This window comes from Corvus cornix, chromosome 2 (assembly GCF_000738735.6).
Source record: "Corvus cornix cornix isolate S_Up_H32 chromosome 2, ASM73873v5, whole genome shotgun sequence".
NCBI classification, from domain to species: domain Eukaryota; kingdom Metazoa; phylum Chordata; class Aves; order Passeriformes; family Corvidae; genus Corvus; species Corvus cornix.
Window position 1 is genome coordinate 119,871,696 of NC_046333.1, and position 17,425 is coordinate 119,889,120.

At 36.4% G+C, this 17,425-nt stretch overlaps 1 protein-coding gene across 3 annotated transcripts in view; it reads left to right on the forward strand.

The window, feature by feature from the left end:
• Nucleotides 1-17,425, forward strand: part of PREX2 (phosphatidylinositol-3,4,5-trisphosphate dependent Rac exchange factor 2) — a 171,268-nt gene that overhangs the window by 103,381 nt on the left and 50,462 nt on the right. For all 3 annotated transcript variants that reach the window (XM_010405115.4, XM_039548323.1, XM_010405116.4), the window contains 7 exons: nt 1,455-1,634; nt 4,371-4,465; nt 6,415-6,497; nt 6,829-6,919; nt 8,133-8,261; nt 13,196-13,237; nt 15,810-16,027. In XM_010405115.4, coding sequence (XP_010403417.1) covers nt 1,455-1,634; nt 4,371-4,465; nt 6,415-6,497; nt 6,829-6,919; nt 8,133-8,261; nt 13,196-13,237; nt 15,810-16,027 — 838 coding nt within the window. The remainder of the gene's footprint in view (nt 1-1,454; nt 1,635-4,370; nt 4,466-6,414; nt 6,498-6,828; nt 6,920-8,132; nt 8,262-13,195; nt 13,238-15,809; nt 16,028-17,425) is intronic.

Genomic DNA, 17,425 nt, shown 5'->3' on the forward strand with positions numbered 1-17,425 from the left:
TTGGTTTAAGAGCATTGTTAGAATGATCTGCCATGAATTTGTCTAATCCTTTTTTGAACCCCTTACATACTTTTTATTCAGAAAATAAGTTTTACAGGTATGAAGAACTGATTTCCTAAGGTTTCCACTTCCATAACACATTTATTTTAGGACAAGTTCAAAACCACATATGCTGTAGCTCGAGATCAACACTGAACACTAATGTAAAATATGGGCCCTATCTCTTCCTGTGCTCATGGAATCATGCTTACCAGTGACTTAAATGATTGGAAAGAACTCAGTTGTGATTTCCTACTGATAAGAAGTGCTAAGGCATCATGTAGTCTAAAAGATGTCAGTCTAGTGGATGGGTGGGTTTAAATTCCAGTGAAATTATACCTTTAGTATAATTTTTCTATATTCTAGTTGCAGTTCAGATCAGTATCTTTAACTATACATGGGATAAATCTGTTTATTCCCTTCAGTAGTAAGAATTTTGTGTAACAAGAAGATCTAACGTGTTTGAATCCTACCATGTACTTGGTAGAAAGTTTGCCAGTTGATCATTCTGACAGCTCCTTCAATAAACCCTGCTACTATATCTAACTAGTTTAAGGGGGGAAAAAAGCTTAGTTCAGTCTCAGGATCCTGATTTCAGGTAATTAGCAGGTAGTTTTTGCAAGAAAAATGCTGCTTTTGAAATCCAAATCCTAATTTGAAAATGTGATTTTAATGGACTGTTTGAGCAATAGGAATTAAAGGACAATTGCCCATTATTTCTGTTCTGATCTTGAAAATAAATTAGAACATCTCAGTATGAATTAATCACCCAAGAATAGGAAATTTTTGCTGCCAGTATTTGTGCATGTTCTAAAAGTAGCAATCTGCACTGTTCTCTCTTCTTGGCTGGATGTCACTTTTGTGCTCATCACAGACGTTTGTATATTAATCATCAGTTTTACTAGTGACAATGGCGTAGACACTTTGAATGTCAGGAAGTACACAGAGATGTTAATAAAGATCTTTAAAATGCCCTAGTAGAATACTTTGTGATGCACACTGGCATGTCTTGTACAGCAGTAACTGGGAAAATACATGCTTTTCACAGACATACAGTTTCTTTGGTTTGTTTTCTTGATTTGTGCTGAGAAGTACAGGATTCATGTGTAAAAATAGTTATGTTAATATGCAGTTTGACCCCAAGTGTCCAAGAATGTGCTGTAATTCTTCTCCAGCAGGAATCATTGCTTTCATACATGATTGAGTATTTGGTAAGGTTAATGGGTTTCACTGTTAGACTATTTAACAACAGAATGTGTCACTTCCTTTCCTTGTTTCAAATAGATATTGACTGAATTAAGATATTCCCTTCACATACTATATAATAATAGTTGGAGGATAGTGATGAGAAATGTTATCCTGTTGCTAGCTCACTTTCGAAAAACATGAATTTGCCTTTTATTTTTGTTTCACAGCCTTCTTTCTTCAATAACATATTCTCCCAAATCAGAACGTAAAACGCCTGAGCCTTTAATACCAGCAGACAGTGATAATGAAAAGGGTGAAAGGAATGGGAAGAAAGTCTGTTTCAGTGTAACAGGTGATGAACAAGAAGATTCTGGCCATGATACCATCAGTAACAGGGATTCTTACAGGTAACTTTATTAATAATATTTTTATTTTTCAACTGAATCAAATATGGAAGTTTGTAGACTATCAAGTGGTTATGAAGACTGTTAGTATATGATGATTCTGATATTAGTAATGGAGGAATGACTAGCCTCAAGATGTGTAAAATAAAGTCTTATGAGTACAGATTAGTTATTAGATCGATTGCCCAAACTTGCATAGGATATCACAACCAGAGATGTAAAATTTTACTTTAGATTACCTGTCTTATAAAAACCAGAAATAACTTCTCATATTATGTCTCCAACAACAAACCAAACATCTACCATGGAAAGCAAGATGATAGAGCCACCATTCTTCCTGATCTAAAGAAAAATATACTGTTTATCAACATATATTCCTCACCTGCTTTCACTCTAAATGCTGTATCATCAACTCACCTCTAGAATTTGTAATGCATCATGTTTACTGTGAATGAGAATACGAAGAATTTTGAAAAGGAAGGAGTAATTATAGCAAGTATAGTTCTTATATAGATTATACTGCCTTACTGAGAGAGAATTGGTTAACTACATATGGTATAAAAACTAAATTTAAATTTTAGCTGCAAGTAAAATGAGGGTTCATTATTTGTTCAGTATCATAGTTCATTATTGTGCTCAGGAATTAGAATCTCAGTAGGTTCATCATTTTTCTACAGAACCCTGTGTTGATGAGATCTCTTTCCTAAGCTGTATTTGATTCTTGCAGCCTGGTAGATATGAACTCTTCATCAGAGTAGAAAGAGAACCATACAGATATAAATGCAGAGATAATTTGCACAAATTAAGTTCATCTTGTTCTTACCATGGTGGACACACAAGCAAAGTTCTTGTTCCAGCAGAAGTGCATTTAGAGTTTCCTGCATGTTCATGATGTGTCAAACTGACTGTTCAGGAGCTGCTCCTCTGATGTGTGCTTGCCCCTGTTGGGAGGTTTCCCAGTTGGCACAGGATTTGTATATGGAGAAAGAAGGTGTGACGCGGGACATGAGCGTCTCTTTGTTAAAACATTTTCTTTATTCTGATTCCAGTCATTTATAGTCCATTCTGGCTGTGTAGGAATAATAAAACCTATGGTTCCATATGCAGAATAATCATATAACTTTTGCATTAAGGACAAGTGTTGGAGTGAGACTAGAATGTTTTGTTTCTTTGCTTAAATAATTATATTAGTCAATACTTAAAATCTCCAGCTCTCATAATGCCGCAGTGGCTATTACTGGAACTGTTTGGCTAATTTCAGCCATAATAATGCTCTCGTTTTGTGTAGGTTCTTCTTCTAAACTTTACAATACAACACAATAATGCAGAATGATACAGCAAATACATCTAATCTGTTTCTCATTTTCCTTTGTTTTATTTTCTCATGCTTTGCACAACCCAGTTTTAATTAACCTTGATCTCCCCTTTGGAGACTTTAATAAGTGAATAGAGTTAGTTAGAACACATTTCTTAATATCCAGCCAGAAATTTTTAATACTCCTTGGGACTGTTCACCCCCTATTAGGAACATGATGTTACTGATGTCTTTTCATCTACTTAATGGTTATGATAGTAATTATGTCATATTGCTTCATTTAAAAGTTTAACTCATTCACTTACCTCGTTGACTGCAGGTGCAAAACATGTATCTTAGCCAGGAAAATCACTCTGCCTAAATTAGTGAAAAGTCACTTCTGTATCTACACAAATAAAGAAAACAAATAAGGAGCACATGTGTAACTGCAGTGTTATTTTAAGAATGGATATGTTAATCTTGGTGAATGGGTACACCCAAATCATAAAACAAGACCATATCATTATGTGTAAGCATCCCTTAGGTACACTTTTACATTATCTTGCATTCGCTTGGGTTTTTAAGACTCCCTCTGCTGGATAATTTCTTAAGCATTTCCGGCATTGAAACAAAATGATTTTCATATGGCTAAATAACTCCGAAGACTTTGAATTCGAGTAGGTCTTCATAGGATTTTTAGTACAAAAATCTGTTTTACTCTTGTTTTGTTGCAGGAGGAGGTATATTTCTTCATGTATTTTCCGTACAGAACAAATCGCTTTTGAGAGAAAAGAGCAGAAAAAAAATACAAATTTAAATCCAAAACCTCCTTATTAGACCAATGTGGGTGAAATTTCGTATGCATAGAAGTTTTGACTGAAGCTACAGATGTAAATGTCTATGCATCTCTAAAAAAATGAACAGCTGTAAGAGATGGGATCATGAACTATTTTGGCTGACAAGGAAAATAGTTTGTAATTTGAGTTTTGGTGTTACTCAAATGAATCAAATCTCTTGTAAACCCATTGTAAGACTCTATTATGCAAGTTGTAAAGACTCAATGTTTGTATTAGCTATGGACCAGGAGAAAATGGGAAGTAGCTAAAACATTTGAGGCCACAGATTCAAAACTGCCACTCATGTAAGAAAAGTTGGTTGTTTTGCATTGAAAGTCTGTATTACTATTCTGGAAATACTTTTTCACAGGTAAGGTGAAAGGAGATAATTGAAGCATCTACTTTAGGAATCCAGTCTTCTGAGTCCTACCAGGATTGCAAATTAAATGAAAGCCTAAGCACAAGGATCTTTATTGTGTATAAAGAATTCCACATCATCATTAAATTTAGAATGGGAAAAGGGAAAGAATTTCCATAACTTTTTTTTACAGAGCCTGTGTTAAAGGACATAGCTTTATTTATTTTTTTATTTTGTGTTTTATTTTTAAGTGACTGCAACAGCAATAGGAACTCCATTGCCTCTTTCACCAGCATTTGTAGCAGTCAGTGCAGTTCTTATTTTCACAGTGATGAAATGGATTCAGGTATGTTTAGAAAATTCATTTATCTGTCACCTGTCATCTCTTCCTTTTATTCAATTTTATTCTTTTCATTTGCCTGGCAGTTTTATTGTTTTTGCTTTAAAAATTGCATCCTCCATAGTAATAGAAGTGCGTAATTTTGCTTCTGCCTAGCTAGTGCTGCACTTAAGAATCCTTCTGTAAAAGACAGCCAACATTCCATTATCTCTGTGAATAGACTGTATTAGAGCTCCTGGAGTCACTGCTTTCCATGTCTTTCATGTCTTGACAGTGCATTGTGTTGCACAGGGTAAGGAGCATTTTAGGTGAGTGTGAAATGCTCTCCTAGCCTGTGTCAGCAGCTAGACAGCAGGATATGGCTGTGTATGTTTGTAGGAAGGAATGTGAGACCACATAGAAGCACATTCTTGTTTGTGCCATGACAAATTGGATTTAAGTAAATGCAGCTGCTAATAGGAATGGGATGGAATTTAACTGCATGGAGAAGGAGGTCATATACTCAGGGACTTGTAATAAAAAATACTTGCTCTAAGCTGGGAGTTTATCATTTGGGGATGATTTAGGAAAAGAAAAATCTGAGCATGAATATGACCCACCAGCGAGGATTGACCATAGAGAAGGCAAACTTTTATTGCTTGTTGTACCAGGAGAGATATTTTATGTTGGAACACAAAAGTATTAAGACATTATGCAAGGTATCTGAGATACCTTGTGAATAATGAAGAGTAATGTGAATAAGACAGAATTCATTTCCAGAAATGATACATTCTTATAGAGCTAAGCAAAGACAGAGTAAACAATGAAGAACATAGTGAATTGTTAATAAAAGAGGAGACCCAGGGTCTGTATCGTCAGATAAAAATGAGCTGATATACTCTTGTGCAGCATCAAGCTGAAGTACCAGCTGAGGTGCCTAAAGAGTATGTCTTTGCTAGCCAAGCACAGATACAGTGCTTTAGATGACAAATACTGCTGCTCAGTGAAACTCACACTCTCTGGTGACTTAATTTTCACCTGGTTTCAAAGTTAACCTGGCTAGCTCCAGTTCAGGGCTCTTGGGCGCTGTGCTCTGTGGCAGTTAAAATCCTGTGAAGAGGTATAATGGTTGTAAGGACATCTAAAGGAGCTAAAAAAAATAGATGAAGGAAAAGTGCTGTTAAAGCGTTTCACTGACATAAGAAAAATGAGTCTAGATTAACCTTGAATAAATTTGGATTATAAATTATCAAGTGGCTACTGCTTGTTTGTCCCTTCAGCCTCAAGGAGGAGAACCATTTTTAAGCTCAGTTATTTCAATATTTTTGAAAGTTCGTGGTGTTGTCTGAGAGAGCAAGTGTCTGGGCAGTGACCTAAGAGAGTCCTTCTCCTTTGCACTTTTCCTAGGAAATGATGTGGTATGTGCTACTGAAAGCTTCATATCAAATACAGGATTTGGATGCTGTATTTTTGCTGAATTACTAAAATCTCAGAACCGTGTAACTAGTAAGAACATTAAGACTGTGATTTATCTGTACGGTCCTTGTAAAAACTTTACGGTGAATGCATTTTGGTGACTTTGTGGTCTGCTGCATTGAGTTTACACTACTTACCCATTTAGTCTGGAGTTTAGTATGTTCTCCAGAAGAGAAGAATTGTGTGTTCTGGTCACAGAATGGTTGAGGTTTGAAGGGACCTTTTGGGATGATCTGGTCTAGTCCCCTCCTCAAGCAGGCTCATCTAGAGTAGGTCTTCCAGAACCATGACCAGTCGGGTTTTGAATATGGTCCTTTCTTTAAGAGCTATTTCTGTATTATCAAATGAGTAATAAATGCAAAATATGTAGGGAGAGCAGTTACTATAGTCCTGACAGTGTAAGCATCAGTCTGTGTGCAAAGCAGATTAGCTAAGATGCAAAGGTTTTGGAAAACATGCTGAAGCTTCTAAACAGTTTGTCATTTTAAAATATTTTTCAGGTGATGAGCTTCCCATAAGTGTTCGAATCTCCCATGATAAACAGGACAAGCTCCATAGCTGCTTGGAGCATCTTTTTGGTCAAGTATGAGATTATTTTTTTTGGCTTTGATACGGATGTCTGTGTTTGAGCTAAGATGTCTTTAGAAAATACTTCTTTTTAATTTTGCGTCCCACTGTTTACTGGGATGGCATGTATTTACTCATTTTCCCTCAGTTTTCTGTAAATAATCCAAAACTGCAAATTAAACAGGTCCTTAAGTTTAGTCCAAAGTTCTCTAGTTTGTTACTTTAACTAGAGCCATTAGGTAAGAAAGAATCCAAAGTCCCTTGTCAGTAGCCCACATTTCTTACAGAAAGAATTTCTAATTGTTGCTGTAGAAAACATCTTTCTCACAGAACCTCGATCCCAACAGGTCGATTCAATCGTCAATCTTTTGAAAGGACCAGCTGTGATGAGGGCCTTTGAGCAGACGAAATACTTCACACCGGGACGAGGCCTCCAAGGTAGCATTTAATTCTAGCTATGAGGATGGAAAGGCAGCCTGAAGGGTACATGGAAATGGCTGTCCACTCCTTGAGCTGGTGTTAAAGAACTGATTTTGCTTAATCTGGGTATATTCTGCAATAACTGATTGTTGAAGTTCGTGTTAAATAGATCTTAATTCTTAGTTGAAAACTGGCTTCTTGCATTTTATTGCATAATGTAGGAAAAAATTTCAAAGTCAACTAAATTGAAAACTCTGAATTGACTATTGTATTGCTGAGGTTTTTGAAGCAAGAAGCAGGTTTTTTTATATTTCAGGTGGTTTTAGTACATTTTGTAACAACTACTGAAGCCATTCCTGATCTAGTTTATGACTAATACCAGATTTTTATTATTTTTGTAGTTACATAATGTTTCAAGTTGATTTATAATTTGTGACTTATAGTCAAAGCAATATTTATGCCAAATATATAATTATGTAAGTATTACTGATTGCTTAAAAACAAATATCCTGTATGTAAATTCAGACACTCTACTATCACTTGTATGTTTGCTTAAGTCTAAGGGTATATATAGGCATCTGGTGGTAGTCATATGTGATAAAAAATAGAAAGGACTTCTTTCAGTAGACTGAGTTTAAAAAAAGAAAAAAGTTAAATGGGAAACAGAATGTTTTATTAATAACAATGGCAAGATATATTGATCCTACACATACCTTTTGGCAAAGAATACAGATTTTAGGTGGCCAGAGGGTGGTTTTTATCCCAATTAAGAGGTTTTATGAAGCCTGAATTACTACCAGCTAAGTGAATTTTCATGAAAGAGTTTTTTTCTTTTTTTTTTTGTCTTTTATTTCCCTTCCTTTTTTTTGTGGATTTTTTTAGTTTGTTTTGGGTTGTTTTGTTTTGTTTTCAGTGAGTAATTTCAGTTTAAATTTAATTTTATGACTGAAACAATTTTGCCTGTAAAAGTTCCAGGGTCCCACTTGCCATGCACTTTCTGTGTTATGTACCCGGTTCAGAAAGAATCACGTTTCTCTCCTCACACTCTCACACTCATGCTCTCCTTAGACTTAAGTAGGGAGCTTATGACTGTTAGACCTGTCACCGTAGCTTTAACTAGAGTTAAGTTGCCAGTTCCTTGATCAGTGAAAACATTTAGGAAAAAACAATGTCTTACTGTGGCTTTCTTAGGAGGCTTAAGCAAAAAAATACTATTTTTGTCCCTGCTTAGAGTTTCAGCAAGAGATGGAACCAAAGCTCAACTGTCCAAAGAGGCTACGACTCCACATCAAGCAAGACCCTTGGAACCTCCCCAGCAGTGTCCGGAGCCTTGCCCAGAATATCAGAAAATTTGTTGAAGGTTAGTAAGAACAACATGTTCATAAATAAGCACTTCATTAATGATACAGAGGGAAGGGGAGAGATACAACTGCTTCCTGCTGCTTCTAGGCAAGATCTGTGGAAGACAGTGTAGTCTACAGGACTTTTTTGTACTCCTAGTAACAAGGTTAGTGGAGTTTATCTCAGCTGTCTTGTGCTTACCCTATTGGCTTTAGATGCTGCAGAGAAAATAGTCTTCTGACAACTGAAAACAAAGGAACCATGTGTTGTATGTGATAGGTTATTTCAGTTGCTACTGAAGTCCAGTGGGCTTGACTGATTTGTCACAGAAGTTCATGGGACTGATACACCAAAATGAGGCTTTTATTGAAATTAAACTATTTTTTTTTTCACTGTCTTAACTGGAAAGATGAAGACTCTGCGGCTTTTGTTCTGTATCTTGGTCTTCTCTGTGCTTTTCTGGAGTCATTATGCCTCCTTCTGCTATAAAGCCATGGTTTTCACTTAATCCATCCCAGCTGATGCTATCACTCCTCCTCCTCTGCCTCCCTTCCACCACTGTATAGAAGTTACCAAGTACTCTGCTCCTCTTCACCACCAAGTGACAATGTGAGCTGAGGTTTTATGCTTTCCCCCCTTCTTCATAAGAAAGTTAACTAGCCTTTCCCCTTCAGAGTATCTTGCCTGTAATTTCTGCTTTATTTCCTGTGCTGCTTGATAAAGAAACAGAAATAATGAGTAAGATTATTTCTAAAAAAATGCTTGTACTAGGAGTCTACGTGGGAACAAAAACTTAGGTCTAGCTTTAAATGATTCATGTGTGTGTGTTTAGCTTCTTCTGTTTGTGGGCTAATGTCCACGATGTCCCTTAAAGAAACTGTTAAATATCAGATCAGTGGGAAAGAACTCTGTGATAAGTTTTATTATGATGAACTTTCAAAAACCAGACAGCCAAAGCAAACAAACTCCTCCCTTTCTGAATTGGCATTTCTGAATTGAGATACTTCGTATTTTCAGACCCTGGGTTAGAAAATTATAAAAACAACAACATAAATATCTCCTTCTTGGAGTCAAACAGGGTGGGTTGACTCTCCAATACTAAGAATACTTATTTTAGTTTAACGGTGGCTGTCACTGAGTGAAAAATTAATAAATAGTTTTGAATCCTTTTTTTTCTACAGGTCCTTCTTCAGCCTAAACCAAATCAGTTTCAAATATTAATCAGTGTTTCTTTCAAAGTTGAGGAGGAATGGAAATGTGTCTTGAACAGTCCTTCCTTACCCCTTTTCAGAAGCTAAGCTTACCAGACCATTTTCACGTAACTTGTTTGCCCAAGAAGAGAATTAGCAGACCTAACCCATTTTAACATTGGTCATGTACCCTCAATACTGAGCTGAGATTATTCAAAGTTTTGTGGGAGAGTTCATCAAGGTCCAAATGACTTGCTGGCTCTCTGTAATATAAAAATTATTTTTTACTATACTCAGCTCAGTATTGAGACGCAACCAGCAGCTGGATTTTACTGAAATCAGATGAACAAGAAGCAGAGTTAATAATGTTTTTAACAGCTAAATTTTGCCTTTGCATCTTCATTTCTTGGTTTCTTCCTTCCTGTCTTGCCATCATACACTGTGTTGACAGCTGGTCTGGATATCTAGGAGAACCACTAGTACTGCCCCGAGCTATTTATGGCTGAAAACCTAACACATGGTACAGAGAGTCATGTCCCCATTTCTTCTCTTATTCACCTGATTTAGGAAAAAACCCAAAAGACGCCACCTAATATGACTCTTTAGTTGGGCTTACGGGAACAAGTTGAGAAATGTTGTGGGGTTTTAGAAGAATCTTCCTGGGTTTTTTTAAGTGAAAGGCAGTATTTCAGTAATTGAGGAAAGCAGATATATTTTTCTCTTCTAAGAGGAAGTAGTCAAAGGAGACCACGGATTCAACTTCACTCACTGTGGGGTGGGGGGGGGGGGGAAGTGTAATTAAAAACCTCCAGTTGTTATAAACATACTTAAACTTTATTGCTCAATGGTAAAGTAAGGATGAATACAATAAATTCATCTCCTTACTGAAAAATGACTCATTTTTCTTTTTATAAAAGTGTCACAGGATATTGTAATTTTTTATTCATTGTTCTGTTGCATTGCAGAATCTGTTAGATTAGATTGATTAGTGCATTAAAGCAGGAGACATGGCAGCCTCATAAAGATGAGATGTTTTAAGTCCTAGATACTAAGATTACTTTTATTTACTTTGTTTAATAAATATGAAGAAATGGGAAAACTCAGAATGCCTTGAGGATGACTGCTGTAGTCTGTCAGTTTTCTGTTTATTAGTGTTGGAATTGGGAGTACTATTAAAAAAATCCATGAAGCTTTGCACAGATTAAAAAAGAAACACAAAAAAAAACCCCAGAAAAAAACATAACCAAACCTTCCTTTACAGTAAAATTGAAATATAGCCAGAGATTGCTTTGTCTCATTTCATTTGCCTTACCAGATCATTAAAGAAAAAATTTCAATGGTTATGGTAAAGGGCAGCCCTAGAAGGCTAATCTAGTTGCTAGAATTGAAATTTTCTGAAGTAGTATGCAGGTTCTAGGAGGATTTATCTGGAGCTAAGTAATTAAGAAAAGAATGAAGTTACTTCTTGGATTGACTGGGCCTAATAAATTGTTAACCCAGTAAAGCTAAAGATAAGTTGCTGGCACAGGCAGATCTTTGAAGGTGAAGTACCTGATTTTGGTGGAGAGGGCAGTAGTCAGGGCAGGAGTTGGACAGCCACCAAATAGAGGAAGAATAATGTAGGTACGTGATTGTGAGTCTGTGTGGGATATATAACATGAGAATCAGAAAGCACAGGAGGAAAAGACTGGAGCAGGAACCAGAAAAATGAACGAGATGGATGGAAAGAAAGGGACTCAACAATAGAAGGGTGTAAACAAAGAGAAGGAGACATTTCTGTCGTTGCTTTTTCCCAAAGGAAAAATAGGTAAGATTTTTGATCAAAAGAAGAGATGTTGTGGAGAAAGCCAGATTTCCAGCCAGCTAGTCATGTAACTACATGAGGAACTGCAGTTGTTCTTCTAGCACTGTGATTTTAAGTTTAAACAGGACATATGATGCAATTGAGAAAGTTCGCATGTATTTTAATTTAAATTAGGAGTGAGGTCTGAAGGAGCCTTTCAGTTACTGAAGGTATAAAAAAAGTATGTCAATTTAAATCATAAACCATGCAGTGCAAAACCTCAGTCTTTTTGAAATATTTTCAGATGTGAAAAACAAAACAAAACTAAAATCTAGCCTTTCATGGCAAATATCAGAATAGCAGAATAACGTGTTTTTTTTTAATAAAGTACAAAAGAATGTTTAAAAATAAAAGAACCTGAAAGCATCTTGCATTACAAATCAGAATCTAAGAGAAATTGCTAGGGAATTATTCTTTTCCATACAACATGTAGCAAGAAGGAGTGAGAACTTCCATAGCATTTTTTATTTGTTGAAAAGCAAGTGATTGACATCCAAGGTTCACATCTAACCCCAGGTAAGTAGACAAATAATCTAAAAACAGTCTTTTGCCTGTGGGTATATTTTGAAGCAGAAAATACTTATAGCAGTGATAAAAGAGAGTTGCAGTGTCCTGTGATTTCCCCATAAGCAGGAAATCATTATTTATAGATACCTCAAATTCTTTTAAATTCAGAGATCCAACAAATCTTACGTAAAACAAGCTGCAAGTAATAGCCTCGTTGTATCTAAGTTATTCAGAGAAAAGCTGCATTTCCCTACACTGTATTTTCACTTACCAAGTTATGTTTGGACTCCAAGATGCCAAGTTACTAATCTCTCTAAGTTGTTGTGGTTTTTTTTTCAAAAGACAGAAGGCTAAGGCAAAGACCTAGCACCAGGAATTTTCAGGAATAACTAGTAATTTAAAATGTCTGGGTGTTTGTATTTGAGACAATGTGGCAGTAGCAGTGTAGAGGGAAACACATCAAATTATCATATTGTTCATATAGCCAATTTCAGCTCTGCTTGGGCACTGAGCAGGGCTTTGAATAGGACTGCAGAGAAACTTGGGGGTGTGAAAGAAGGTTTGGAAAGATGTGAAGGCATGTGGAGTAGTGTTGTGTTCCTCCAGGCAGTACCTGTAGGACAACTGATGTGCTAAATATTTGGCACTCTCTAAGGTTATGGGAGATTTTTAACCTGCAGTGCCTGCAGCACTGGTTAACACGTTTAAATTTGTGCTCTGGTACATGAAATGCATTTCCTTCAGCCTGCCTTGCAGCCTCTGGAAAGCAGCCCCCTCCAAGAAAAACATAAAAGGTGGGGGGGGGGGAAGTGTAAAGAGATACAAACCCACATGCTTGCCAGTGTAAATTAAGATTTAAAAAAAAAATTCGTACTTTTTTACTTCATAGATTGTTAAATGAAAATAAATTTTTGAAGCAAAATAAAACCCTGAAGGCTGGGAGTAAAGTGAAAATGTTGTTGTGTTTTGCCTAAATACTTTGGCTTACATTAAAATGAGGATAATTTGAGATTTTTCAGTATGAACAAAAGAGTACAAGAAAGGTAGAAGAAAGAATTGGGGTAGTGTGGGAATCAATGAAAGCTGGTCTTGTTTTTCAAAGTTTTGAGACTGGAATTCTTGCTCTGACCAGCTGGTACACAGGTACTCTGAGATAGTAGTTGCCTTTTCATGTGTCTTTTTCAGTGATGGTGCTTTTGATTATTATCAATTTTTATCAAGTTGTATGTACAATTAAAGTTGAAGTTGAGACTTGTTTTGTAGGTATGAGTTGAGTTGTTTTGTAGGTATGAATCAGGACTGCCTACAAGAAGTTGGAGTTAAGCTGGTATAAAATGAGAAACTGCAAATGCATTATGTTGATGAAAACACTTTTAACCATGACCTCAAAATATTTTCTTCTTTTTCTTTAAGAGGTGAAGGCACGAATACTCTTGGCACTTCTAGAATATACAGGTAATTTTGCTTGCTTTGGGAGGGAGAGAACTGAATGTGGATGGTTTAAGATCATTTTTGCTTTTGAACAGAAATACTGTGTTTACATTAAGGAGAAAAACCTCAGATATGGTAAAACCTGATAATCCGCAACTTCATCCCACTGTTTATAGTAAGGATTCCTGAAGAACACAATTCCAGATATTTTTAACAAACACTGCACTTTTTTTTTTTTTTTTTTTTTCTTCTTTCTTAATGCAAAATACCTTAGCTGGTCATTTACTCTAGATCTTGGCAGATGAAGTAAGTACTAAAGACTCAGCTTTTGCACAGTGTCTCAGCTGCCTTTCTTCTTTGGGCATTTTCTTATTTGCTGTTTTTCTTTTTATTCCCATCTGCTTCCAGATTTATGTTGCTATTTTAACCCATGTGTTTCTGTTATCTCTTTTTAGAGAATATTTAAATTCCTCGTTTCTGGAAGGACTCTGATTTTTCTCTGTATTCTACTATCATGCCATATAGCATACAGCTTCAAAGGCATGAAATAGGGGCATGTGTCTGCGAAATAAATGTCAGTGAATCGGTATCTAAGAAATAGTATCTATGGCACGAGTTTCCCTACAGTTTGTATGTGTTCAAGTAGGCAGCTCATTATTTTAACAATCTTGCAGCACTACATGAATGCATTATTTCATTATTTTTGTTATGACACACAAGAACAATTTTATAAAGGGGAATATAACCTTTCTTTTGTCAGATTTCTTCAAAATATTAGAAAAGTTTTTGGTAATTCCTCAGTTATCCTAAAATAAGGAATGAGTTGAGAAAATATCCTAGACTTGATTTTTTAGAAGCAGTTTTCCCTATTTATGTTGTTTTGTAAGTTGGTATATTCTCTAGTTTATTTTGTATAAAAATATTTTTGTAAATGGACCCCAAAGTGCTCTTGTATTCAGTATCTGATATTCAAGTAGTATTAAATGAGATTTAGAAATGTGTTTGAGACAATAGAGGGCTGCTTCAGAAGCAGGAAATACAGAGGAAGTCAGCTGCTGTTAGAGAGAAAGAGATAAAGTTCAGCAAAGTGAGGAAACAATGTGTGTTGGGCTTAAATCCTGAGCACTGCTGTAACACTGGAAAATTTTTGACCATGGAGAAGCCAGTGGGATTTTTGAAGCTGGAGATGCGTGTAGTTTTTAGAGACGAAAATTCTGTCTGTACTGGATTTGCACAACTTCAAAAAGACAGAGAGGTTGATTTGAATAGTCAAAAAAAAAACAAAAACCCACGTTGAGTCACAGTGCATAAATAATAGTGATTTGACCATTTATGGAAAATATTCCCAAGGTTCTGAGAAACTGGCAAATAGAATAGATATGATAGCAAAAGAGTGTTCACTATTATCAATAGCTGAGGAGAAGACTGAAGAAGATCTCAGAGGAAAATAGACAGAATGAGGTTACTTTGAGAAATATTTGGAGTCCAAAAAAGCACATTTTAAAATTTGGTAATAACTTTGTGAGTACCGAATAATTTCTGCTGACATATCCAGTCATCAGAATTCTTGTCAGCTCCATAGAAAAGTTGGAAAAAGACCTAAGCCTCTTAGAGGCAGAGGAATCTAGTAGCAAAGACAAATATTTTAGGCTTTGGAAAGACCTCTGTATCACCTGATCTGCTTCTCTTGCTCTGAGAAAGATTAAGTCTACCTGTACCATTGTGACTGATGTTTGCTTAACAGCTTATAATGATAAAATTAGTTGAAGACCTTTAGAAAAGAGAAGAAGGAAGCACTGAATATTTATTGTCACAGTTTTGTTCTTTTTTGAGAATATGTTTCCCTTTCTAATTCTTTTGACCTTTAGCTAATCTAATGCTTGTGCCCTTCAGAATAAAATGGCAGGTTAGCTAGTCCCTAATTTAAATGAGCTGCTAATGTTCCATAGCCATCTACCTACAGACCAGTTGTGGACTTTCCTGACACCATAAATCTCTGCTGTTTCCTGGATATGTGATGCTGTTCTGTACTTATTTTATAGATTCATATTCATATATATTTTATTTGGATAGTGTTCTGGGAGCAATATTGTGCTTTCCAGCAGTCTTCATCTGCCCTCCCCAGCTGGTAGCTGTGGAGTCGACCAGATGACGCAGTCATGTTAAGAGCTTCTGACTAGCCTTGCTTTCTAGTGGAAGGTAAATTTTGTGGGCCCAGCTTGCTCTCACATTGCAGCAAAGAGATCTGACTCGCATCCATTGTCCTGTGACATCAAAAGTACATAGAATTTCTGCCATGTACATTAAAATCTATGAGAGAAATGTACATTGTTTATGAAGAAATACTTTAAATTCCAGATTTTAATTATGTATAAATATGTAATTTTAGTATTAGAACATAATATTTTAAAGAGGAAAATGCCAGATTTGGTGGAGTACTGTTAACTAGGGATAACATTAAACTGTAAACTTTTAATCTGCTTGACATTAAAATGACGTGGGTTTTAGACAAAGAAAAAAATTCCAGACTAATTTCTTTGCTGTTAACTAATCTGCTTAATTTTGCTTTTTCTCTTTTGGCTTTTGCACATCACAGATAGCGAGATACAACTGAGGCGAGACATGGTCTTCTGTCAGAGCCTGGTGGCCACAGTCTGCGCGTTTTCAGAGCAGCTAATGGTGGCTTTAAATCAGATGTTTGACAACAACAAAGAGTATGAAATGGAGACTCTGGAGGCCAGCAGAAGGTGGTTGGAGCAGATAGCCAGTGCGGGTCTTCTTCTTCATTTCCAGTCCCTGCTCTCTCCAAACCTGGTAAGACTCCTCATGTGTCATGCCTGGTCGCAGCCACTTTTCATTCCCTGAACCAGGGATGTGATTAAACAGTCTTAGATGTAAATCTGATTTCCTGTGACCTTTGCGCTTAGCTTGGTACTTAGTTACCTGCTGTTTGGAAAAGGTGCAATTCAGATAATTACAGGTTTGGGAAATGCTTGGTTATGATTTGGGAAATATGTTGTCCATAAAGTATTCTGTTGGCTTGGAGTTAGCAGATAGTGAGTTTAGCCTTGACTCCCCATTGCTATTGTAGCTGTTCCCGGGGATTGAATATAGTATTAGGTGATAAGCAGAGCTTCATTTTGCAATAAGCAACAATACACGATAAGTAAAACACCTGGTTTAGTTAATTTTATCACCCTTCCCCCTAAAAAACTATAGGTCTGTAGTAGTTGAAGGAATAAACACGCTGGTCTGTTTTGCTCCTGTCATATGGAAAATCCTTGTAGCCTTTCAGAGTAATTGGAAATCGCCTGTTTCTTCACAAGGCTTTGGCAAAGAGCCATGGCTTAAGAAACAATTAAAAATGGGACATGGCTTTGTAGTCCCTTAATCCTCAGTTATCCAAAGTGCTTCTTTAGCTATTTAAGATGCTTCTCACACTAGACTGGTTCCTGCTGACCAGAGGAACCGTTAAACAGTCTGCATAGCCTGCTCCATGACAGTCTTTACCTCTGGAGCTGTTCAGTAAAAATAAAACTCCATGTAAATAACAGGTGATGTTCTTAGTATCAGAGGTGTTCTTTCCTCTCCTTGTCTGTCTCAGCAGCAAGATGCTGACAAGTTGACATAAGAAACTTTAGAAGCAGAAGAAACCAATAAAAAGAAATGTATTTCTAAATTACAATCATAAAGTCTTAGTCTGTGCTATTGTTGGAGAGCACTGCCTTAAGCCAGTGTGACCAACTACCTCACAGGCAGTTGAGGTACATGGGTTTGCATGGGCCTGTCAGGACAGTGTGTGCAGCTTACAAACAGATAAAATCAGGGCCTCAGAGAAACAGGGGAACTGTTTATCCACACGAGGAGCATGTGAAGAAGGCACTATCCAGGAAGCTTGGACTCAGTCTTAATGCTTTTTGACAATGTGTAGCACCAACATGTTTGGGTGGTGCAATACTTAGAGTACAAGAGTTAATTCCATTGGTGCCTGCCTTATGTTTTTCCATGTGCTTTGTGGTCATGTTATCACAAAGCAACTGTTGTCTTTACAGCACTGAATAATTATATATTTTCTTTCAAGATTGTAGTGATTTCCTTTGTAGTGAAAATGTGTGCTACGTACCTATTTCCACATTATCAGATATCAGCAGTATGCGTTGTCCAATTGAAAATAAAGTTCAGTCTTTTCTGTCTAAAAGTTCTTAACCAAGG